We start from the raw sequence: 10,450 nt of genomic DNA, 5'->3' as shown, positions 1-10,450 counted from the left end.
AAGTTGTATTTTTGTAACGGAAGCAAAGGTCTCCCAGCTTCATACACTGCTTCATCTTTGGAATTTTCTACCTTTTGAATGTTGTTGAACGGTAAATAATCGATGGAATCATCAACTATGAAATCATCTTGTTTCCCTGTTCTCGCATTGAAATCACCACACAACATAATCAATGAATGTAGATATGATTTATGAAAATCAATTCTTAAATTTTCAATGGAATCATAATTATAGGCCCACCAGGTCCTATGTAATAACAGCCAACGATTACGTCTTTGTGGATTAGAAATAAAGCTTTATAAAGGTGACTAAAAACACAATTTTCTACTGCAGTATTTCGCTTCTTAACTTTGTTTGCCTTTTTAAGGCAAAATAAATAAATATATAAATAAAAATTCGTTTCTGGTCACCACGCGCATCATTTCAGTACCTGCGCGTCATGTCTTTGCTTTTGTTTTTGTTGTTGTTGTTGTTGTTGTTTTTTGTTTTGTGGGGGTGTTACATACTCATCATAGCATAGGGCAGCCCAGTGCAACTCATATACAGTATAATGAGATGAGCAATTTAGGATGGTATCAAGTCACTCCACCACAAAAACTGAGTAAACAACAATTTTGACTACCTATTCCTCCGACATTCTTTAAATTTGCTCCTTTCAAAGTGTGAATTTATCAGTGATCATTGGACAATGACCCATGGTTATAAGCTTTTGATCACAATTTTCACCTTTTTGTGGACAATCATGTTGACTTCCAATATATTTTTCTTACAATAATTGTCAAATCATAGTTATACATTTTATCTGAAACACATAGGTATTCAAATTTCGTGTTACACATATTACTCAGACAACGGGGGAATAATTGAAAGTTTGTTTTTGACTGACGTCTAACATTTGAAATCATTGAAGCTGTTGGTAGTTTCATTCTCATCAGTTTATTTGGTGTGTATATCGCACATTTTATTTCTGCTCTGTCTGTGTATTATTTTAATTAATTGTGATTAAATTGTCCACAAATTTCAAGTTTTTGTATAAAATTTTAATTAATTCTTCTACCATAAGAATAGGACCTCTGCACTTACTATATCTGGTAGTATACTATGTTCATCTTCCATACGATCGATGTCTATTGTAGCTACTGGGACTTTGGCACTATGGACAAAACTCCTGTACAAAAGCGTTCTGTATGTTGTCTTGACCCCAAATTACCTTATTGAACCCATCTGTCATTCGAAATTATGATTTGGTGTTTGACTTTGCACAGATTATACATGATTGCATTGTAAGTATACCACTCAGCCGTGTACTAGGGGTATATCAAACCTTTTACTTCAGCCAAATCCAAATCAATGTATTCTACTGTAAAAAGAGTACGGACACTACATGGGGGTACGGACACTACATTTTGCCTATAATTGCCATATATATTTTTAAATGGTGATTGTCTAAGATGAATGCATATGTCATTCATCTATGCAAAGTACTACAATATGTATTTTATCTTTGTTCGCTGAAAGCTTAATATAGGTCTATAATTAAATGGTGGGGTACGGACACTATATAAATTTCCGGAAATTTTAGTCTAGAGTCTTTGGAAATTTCTTGAAAATAAAAGAATGGATGCTTATGACAGTAGACTTTATTACAATACTTAAGAGATGCCTGCAATGGATTTTAACAATATTTTACAAAATAACTATAGTTTATAAATATATACGGGTTCATTGTCCATAACTGAACAACGGAAAAAATCCATAATGATGGGCTACGTTTGGATTTATTAATGGTGTTAATCAACTGGTGAATAGAATGCCATGGCGTTACATACTACTTGTATAAGACAACCTTAAGACCACACAGAAAGAGTTTACATTATAAAAACAGGTTAAATATACAGTAAACCTTCGTAACAATCAAAGTTGACCAGTTTCACACCACAAAAATGGCATATCTTTGCCAAATATGGTCCGATTTTCATAATTTTTGCTTTGCTTTGCTAACAGAATCTTACTCAAAAAGTTATCACAAGAATAAAAATATTATGTAAAGTAATTTTTAGAATTTTTTCCTTAACACTCAGGAAAAAAGTTTGCACACTCAATTGTGAAAATGCACTGTGCTTTCTCCGGGCCTTTACCACACCACTATGCTGATGATGTATGATATAGTGAACGCCCATAAACTTACTATTATGCCTTAAATGCTCATGTATAGTACGCGGCATAATGTACAACCGAGATAGACTTTCATAAATTCATCATGTTTGATTTCTCACGGTAACGAACATTTAAACAAAAGCCCTCTGTTATTTGTTATTGATTGTTATTGATATGGTAAAATGAAAAAACTCACAAATTACACAGGGTAACCTAGAAATTGTTAATTTTGCAATGATTGACACACGGTTGCTTACTTATGCGCCAGGTCGTGACGAGTTGGCAAGGACATTTTTACAACCAATTCCAAAGACAAAACAAGATACTCAACGAAATTGAAGACCACTCACCACCTTTGACATCTCATTACGAAGAAGGAAGAGGTCAACCTCCAGAAATCCGGTCACGCGAAGCCATTCCAAATATAAATGCTATTGTCAGATTTGAAGTGGACTATGCTCTTGACCACCAAGGAGGGCGCTCTATAATGACGCCACCTGGGACCTGGCGAGATGTTGACGATATAATGGTAGATTACATCATTAATGTTAAATAGCGTTCAAAACTATATGCCATTTATACTGTCTGGGCATTAAGAACAATCTGCGAGTCATGAAGTCTCTTTTTCGGCAAAAAATCTAGACAACACGGAAATGATCAAACTACACAGAAAGTAAGTTCGGTGAATAAACCAATCGACCTAAGGCAGATCTCATCACACTTCTCACTTGCCCCCCCCCCCCCCCCCCCTCAAAATAATGAAATGAAGTATCTGATCGCACAATCGCCTTTGAATTTAACTGTATGTCTTACAGGTAGAGCGCCAGATGTTCGATATATCACGTATTGTCGGCGATTCCATTCGAATATGGGTGAGAGCTAGTGATGTTATGGGCAATGCAAACACGGATGAAATCTTAGTGCACATAGATTCAACTCCCCCTCTGCTACAGGACATCTCCCTCGAGAGACTAACACTTGAAAAATCCTCTGACTATGACACGACTATCATATTGAATGTGGAGTAAGTAATATAGCACATTTGCACAAATCGAATAAGCTCATACAGGATGTAAAATTCAATATAATGATAATGAAAATATGTGCAATCTGGGAAAGTAAATTTTCATCTTTATGCTCAAGTAAGGCCAAAAAAAAAAAAAAATATGTGCTGTTCCGATTACCCGACCTACCCAATTTTAACCCCCCGACCCTAGATTTTTTAGAGCCTCGTAAACCCGGAAGTAAAAATAACGAAATGAAAAAAACGTAAAACGCATGAAATCACGCGAGAACTATGACAAATCGCGCGAATCACGCGAGAACTAATACGTCATTCTTATAGAAGTGATGCCAGACGCTCATGAAAACTTGCGACATGACACTGACAGTTGTTGCACACTGAACGGTTTCCGGTTTCAAACTGCTGTATCTCAAAAAGTATTAGGTCTAATTCAATAAAATTTTCGATAAAAAATTTCCAATTCAACTGCTCGTTCTACCATGGGATTTTTTTTTTGAAAATAAAGAAAAAAAATCGTGTCATTTTAGCGCTCAAAATCAAGCATTACTTTTCGCCATACAGCGTGCCGTGCATGCGGCACGTACATTTCTCAGGTCACTACTTCCTATGTTAGAATGGATGGCTCGTTACAGTATGTTGTTCAGTGCCTAAACGGCGTTTTGTAGGTAGATTTTCGCTAAAATGCAGGGACAATTTTCAGTGATCGGAGTTAGTATACCAAACAGCAACTGTTATATTAAATTTGTGGAAAGTTTGAAGCATTTCACTGCATGAAAACCCAATAATTCAGATAAATTCACATTAATGAGTTGCCTGTATTATAGTATAATACACGTGAATTCACATGATCCACGTGAATACAGGCTTGCTGAATACAAAAAATGGATTCTTGACTGTATTCATCTGTATATGCACTCTTCAGCTAAAATACAGGCAATAATCCATGTTAATACAGTAAGTATTATAGGGTTTTCATGCAGTGTTTTCATGGCCGTTTTTTGATGTAATCTTTCATTTACATCTTGTTGTCATTTCCGAACCGCGTCATGCACAGCGCGGCCATATTATGCAGGCCAAGTGAAAACCCGGAAGTGTTTTGTGATAGTGAATCGAGCAAAGTTTTGGTCAATTTTACTTTTTATAGTCATTCTATCATTAAAATATAACCCGTACACCAAAGACTGTGTGTTAAGGTCAGTTCTGAGTAGTTTCAAAATCTGTGCGTTCGGAATTTACCGTTAATTTTGCCGTACGTACGTACTTCGTTGAACAGCCCCTAACTGCCAACGCGTACGCTACAATCAGCTGTTTTCAAACGTTAACCCTGGTAGTTTTGCGAACATTAAACTGTGTTCATTTTTCATCTGTTGATATTACACAAAATTTACAAAATGATATTTGACAACAGAAATGAATACTCTTTCAATGATGTATGGGAATAAAGTCAGCATGCCATGGTTATTATTATAATAAATGTATGTAAACAACCTTTATTTTTAAACAGCATTAACGTAAACTGGGGAAAATGACAGACAGGGGTAGTGCAGGAATCGGGAATTGATAAACAAGACAAGTTGAAAGACGGGCAAATGAAGAGAGAATGAAAAATGTAAGGAAAGGAAAGGAAAAAATCATAACCCTGACTCTAGATTTCAATGCTAAAGGAAAAATTGAGTACAACAAGATGACAGCTTTTTAGGGGGAGTAATATTCTTGTGTAAAAAAGGACAGCTCCAGGGGGATTATTCTGTACTGTGAGTTGATCAGTTGAACAATGACTTATTTTATTCATATTCCTATGATTTTTGGTTTTTTGAATATCAGAATTTCTCAAATGTAACATTTAAGAAATTTTACAGATCTAAAATATATTTATTCTTTTTTGTTATTACTCAAGTTTAACTGTCCAAAATTTGACAGAGCTAGCTTAAAAACTCTGAAAGTTACAGTAGTTTGAAAATGGCAAAAAATAGCTTTTTGACTGGTAGTATACACGGTGCCGTCCAATTTTCAACTCTGTCTCACAAAATTTTTGGCATTTTTAAGTCTCTGTGTAAAGAAAACAAAAGCTCCTTATACCGTACTCTTACAATATATTGCACAAAAGTATTTTAAAGCAGATTAGTTAGAGAATAATGTTATTATACAACTACCGTATTTTTTTCATAGGGATATACCACAAAATGACTCTTTTAGCCATATGTTGAAATTTTTTGACCATTTGTCAAAAAAGTCGAAAAAAAAATCATAACCCTGGAAGTAGACAAGATAGAACCATCATTCAAACAGTTTTTTGAATCCTGAGACAAGATCTTCAAGAAAACATACAATTCATGTAAGTTTAACCAAGAACAAAAAAGGGCCTGGTATCCGTACTTATAGCAGGCCTCGTCTCAAACAAAATGGTGACTCGTGATGGACATAACGTGTACTCAATTTTGTTTCGCAAATGCGATCCTAGCAAAGAAAGGTCGATTTTGTCTTCTGTTAAATAGAACTGAACATTCGAAGAAATTTTTGAGGAACACCGTCCAGGTTTTTCTGAATGTAAAATGTACTCTATTCGAGTTGAATATGCCAGTGATGCTGCTGGGCCGTGGTTGGAAGTACTAGTACAGCAGACAAATATACAGGTTGGCGAGGCTACAAACAACTTCAACGTAAAATATGTGCGTTTTTCTTGCGAGTGACTGCAAAAAGCTGAGGATTTACCTTTGGATAAACAGTTCACTTTCCTGTCAAAGAATTGTTATTCAGCCATATCAATTTCCGTGGCAGTCTAATAAACCACACACTTCAATTCTACTGATGAATATTTTATTTTAATGTATTGGTATTCAATTTGAGTGCGTTTCATGAGGAAATTGTTCACTGGTAGTTTGTTTGAACGCGTACAAAATGCACATTGACAAATAAAAAAAAAATGAAAAACGCCTATTTTTGAAAACCATGTAATCGGAACAGCACATATTATTTTGTTTGGCCTAATAGTAAAGTTACTCGTTGTATTGACTTGACAGTCGAACGTTATCTAACAGCAGGTTACAAAGGTCCTGTTGAGGTGGCCAAGGAAAGCAAACACTCTGTGTAGTTACGGTCCCATCGTCAAGTTGAGGATCCTGTCACATGTCATTTGCACACTGAGCCAATGATCAATTCCTGGATATCATCTTACCACAGCTACGGTCAAGTTGAATTGCAGTGAATTATAAACTATTAACTGGCAAATTTGATGGACATTGCAATTTGACTGATGGAAACGCCGACCATTATTTCCGGACCAAAACATGCCACAAGCATAAAAAAGAAAATATGCAGATTGGTTAACATACATTTCAAAATATCTACCAACGAGAGTAATTAAACAGTTTTAAATGTCTAGCTAAGTATCATATGGAATAAAGATGTCAGGGCAACCTTTTTCCTCCGAAAAACTGGACTAAACTTCTTTCATGCCGTTCCCCCATTAATTGATCTACGATTTTTCCAATTATTTTTACCATGATATGTGTTATGCTATTGCAGAATTTCTTTCCTGGCGTATGATGATCACAGTGGTTTACACACAATTCAATGGAAACTGATCGACCTGTCTGAAAGCATCGTCCAAGGTAATATTACTGTGACCAGACCAAAGGTGTGTATCTTTTTTAGATAATATGCGTCTCAAAATTGGAAATCTTAACCTTCTGCTCAAGCTTTCCCTTTAAGGATTCTCTTTCAAAGTAACGAATACAAATCAGGGCGGGGGTCACAGCACAAACTATTGGTACAAAGCAGTCAAAATACCGTGAATTAAGCAACACTTCAAATTCATGATAACCGCCATCTCTGTGTGAAATAAATAAAAAAGGGGAAGGAAGGCATCCGTCTTGATGTGTTTTCAGGGGAATGTTCTCGCCATGCAATGCTCGAGGTACACGGAAACGAGCTGGACTATTTGGGGAAGATCTACTTTTTGACTTTTGCGTAAATTATAACGATGAGACGCCTAGAAGTCTTCAGCTATGCTACGAATAGGGAATTCAAAACTATATTAAACTTCTACAGGAGAGATCCTCGGTCTTCACGCCAGCCTGGTGCCTGTCGGAAGCTCCCTTTTTGTCAAAATTCTCTCCTATTTAGCAAGGAGATGGGAAGTAATTTAAATTCCGATCATTGGCTTCTGATCGTGGGAACGCGTCATTTGAGGGAGTCAGTCCCTCATGCTTGTATGCATCTTAGCCGGTTCGGTGTTAATATAATATATTAAGGAAAGGAAATTTGTGAATTTGACGAATTTTCTGCGTCTGACGTCACGGGTATGTCGAAATAGGATATATAATGAGAATAGAATCATACTGGCAAGAGAGAAATGATCCAGATATGACAACTGTGTTAACTCATTTAAATTACCCGTAAGATTGAACTTTAAAATACATAACCTTGATTATAAGTTAAGACTGAGATAAACAAGCTGTCAGTAGACGTACCATACACAAACTGCAGAATTACTTACAAATTACAAAATATCTACACTAATTATAAAAATAAAATTTTAAATATTTCTTTTATTTTTGTTTAGCCAATTTTTGTACTCTCAAAGTCCTTTCAAAATAGTCATTTAACTTATCCCTAATATAGGGTCTAAAATGTATCATGTGAAGTTTAGTGTAGCCTAGAATTCAGTTTTAAAACAGCATACAATGTTGCATTAGCAATTTTGATTTAAACACCTGATTACGTATTTCAGAATGGAGAATAATTCAATCCGATGGTTGTCGAGTAAAAAATATCGATGAGTTAATCAAAAGTAGCAGCTAATTTCCCTTGAACACAAGGGAAAGGAGTTTTACTTGATATATGCCCTATTTAATTGGTCATTTTTACTTTGTTATAGATCTCAGACTGTAGTCCTCCCAACTGTGGGTGCATACCAAAGGACAATGAGTGCTATGGCAAGAACTACGTTCTTCAAATTGACAGGCCTGATGATGACATGCCAATCGACATAGACAGCGACTACAGTGTTATTGTCAGCGTAACCAACAATGCCATGTTACAGACAGCAGAACAAATCAAGGTCATATACTTTGTAGAGGTTATTGCCATTACAGCATTTATGGAAAGCTTGTCTGAGTTTAATACATAAATTGTTTTATGAAGTAATTAAAATGGACGTTTAACGAATGAATTCACTGCGATTATCGCGGGTAGCCACCTGTTTGATGTTGACCAGGAGAGATAAAAAATCAAAAATCTGTAGTCAAGGAGATAAAATTACCAGAAGATTATAAAAAATATGCTTCAGTGTAAATATATAACACACGGTAATACGATGACCATTACCCCTTAAGGGCAAAACATTTATACTGCATCAATTCATGTACTTGGTGAGGGATCCTCAAAGATGATTTTATTTCAATTGATAACATTTACCATCGGCTTCAGATTGAAGCCATCTTTTTAGCTCCGCTGTCAGCGATGTCTGTCGTCCGTTCTGGCATCAATCGTCAATCGTCTAGCGTCCTTTTACGTTTTATCTTCAAATATTCTCCTAAAAGGCCCATCCGATTCCTTCAATATCGGAGTACAGGTCCCGAGAGAAGACCTTAACCAGATTGGTTCACATTTTGGTGAAATATACAAATTTGTATTTTTGAGGCTAACAGCTTTAATATTTGGTATACAGGTCCACAGGGATGACCTTATTTAGCTATGTTCAAATCATCAAGAAATATGCAAATGTGTATTTTAAGGCAATTTTTGTCATTTTTGATTAAAAACAATTCTTCAAAACTGCTGATCAGACAGCTTAGATATGTAGAATATAGTCCAAAGAAATGATCTGGTTCAGATTTGTTGTGCAAAATGTGTAAATGTTTTATTTTTAAGGCAGCTTTTGCCATTTTTGTCTAAAAGTTTGCTTCTCCAAATAAAAAGTAAACTGTCCGATTGATGCGATATTTAGTAAACAGGCTCTTAGGGGATATCGCAATGTGACAATTTGGAATTATTATGAAATCTGCATTTTTGTATTTTGGGACATTTTTTGCAATTTCTTAACCTTTTCAAAATATTTGTTCCTCAAAAACTACTGGTCTTATAGTTGTGACATTTGATTGACATGTTCCTAGGGGGATCTTAAAGTGATGTATTCAAATTATGACGAAACCTTCTGATTGAGTGTGTATTTTTGCAGCTATTTTTGCCACTATTTTGACAGTTCATCCAGCAATGAGCTATCAGAGATTCTCACCTCCTTCATCAACACGTGTCCCAAATTGTTATTCTCTACATAACACAGTGGGTCTGTATCGGCCACTAGTTTATAGAAATAAACCTCAAATTAAGGTTCAATATCAGAGGTAAGAAAAGTGAGTAAAGAGCGATACCATTTTTAAACAACTATACCATATTGCACTACTACATTAGTGCGTTGTGAATAATTATCTCTCAGGGTTAAGTTTTATGCTACTGGCATGGTAGATCACTGCCCATTATGAACAAGCTTATGCTTTTACTTTCATAGATACCATACTGCCAAGATACGGTCAAGAATCTCATTTCATCTGAAGTTACCACGACAACTGTTGTAATAACGTGGGACGAGCCAATCTGCCCTGAGTCATTTGTAGAGTACCAAGTAGCCATCAATTCAACCAAACCAGGCGATGTTTCTTCGGAAATGACGCCTGACAATAATTTCACATTTTCTAGACTAGTCGAGGACACTGAGTATACCGTTATGGTAAAACCCTGCTTTGATCTCAAGCGTTTTGGAACAGAAAGTCGTATGACAGTTAAAACTCTTGCAGTTATAGGTGAGCATTATACAGTTGTTAATCAATCTTTACGCTATAAAGTTGGGCAACATCTTTCAAAATTTTCCAAATATTCATGATGTCCTTTATTCCTTCCGTCTTTTGCATCTGACCTGGATATGACGTCACTTTTAAGGATTAGTAGGACTTCATCCAAACAGAGAAGAGAAGCAAGACATAGGTGAGCATTATACAGTTGTTAATCAATCTTTACGCTATAAAGTTGGGCGATATCTTTCAAGTAAATTTCCAAATATTCATTATTTTCTTTATTCCTTCAATCTTTTGCATCTGACCGGGATATGACGTCACTTTTAAGGATCAGTAGAACTTCATCCAAACAGAGAAGAGAAGCAAGACACTAACGTAGTAGCGATATCTGTGTCCTCTACTTTGGCCATCATATTGAGTGTTGCGTTGGTTGCTATCGCAGTTTTGCTGTGGCGAAGGTAAGTAGTAAATAATG

General features: G+C 35.7%; 1 protein-coding gene across 1 annotated transcript in view; it reads left to right on the top strand.

The window, feature by feature from the left end:
• The window catches only part of LOC139144054 (uncharacterized), a 29,719-nt gene that overhangs the window by 16,742 nt on the left and 2,527 nt on the right, over positions 1–10,450 (top strand). Inside the window, exons 8-14 of the mRNA XM_070714700.1 lie at positions 2,426–2,686; positions 2,973–3,181; positions 6,707–6,818; positions 8,061–8,243; positions 9,693–9,984; positions 10,121–10,165; positions 10,304–10,433. Coding sequence (XP_070570801.1) covers positions 2,426–2,686; positions 2,973–3,181; positions 6,707–6,818; positions 8,061–8,243; positions 9,693–9,984; positions 10,121–10,165; positions 10,304–10,433 — 1,232 coding nt within the window. The remainder of the gene's footprint in view (positions 1–2,425; positions 2,687–2,972; positions 3,182–6,706; positions 6,819–8,060; positions 8,244–9,692; positions 9,985–10,120; positions 10,166–10,303; positions 10,434–10,450) is intronic.

Source organism: Ptychodera flava, chromosome 11 (assembly GCF_041260155.1).
Source record: "Ptychodera flava strain L36383 chromosome 11, AS_Pfla_20210202, whole genome shotgun sequence".
NCBI classification, from domain to species: Eukaryota; Metazoa; Hemichordata; class Enteropneusta; family Ptychoderidae; genus Ptychodera; species Ptychodera flava.
The sequence above is the reverse complement of the archived record's forward strand: the minus strand, read 5'-3'. Positions and strand labels throughout refer to the sequence as shown.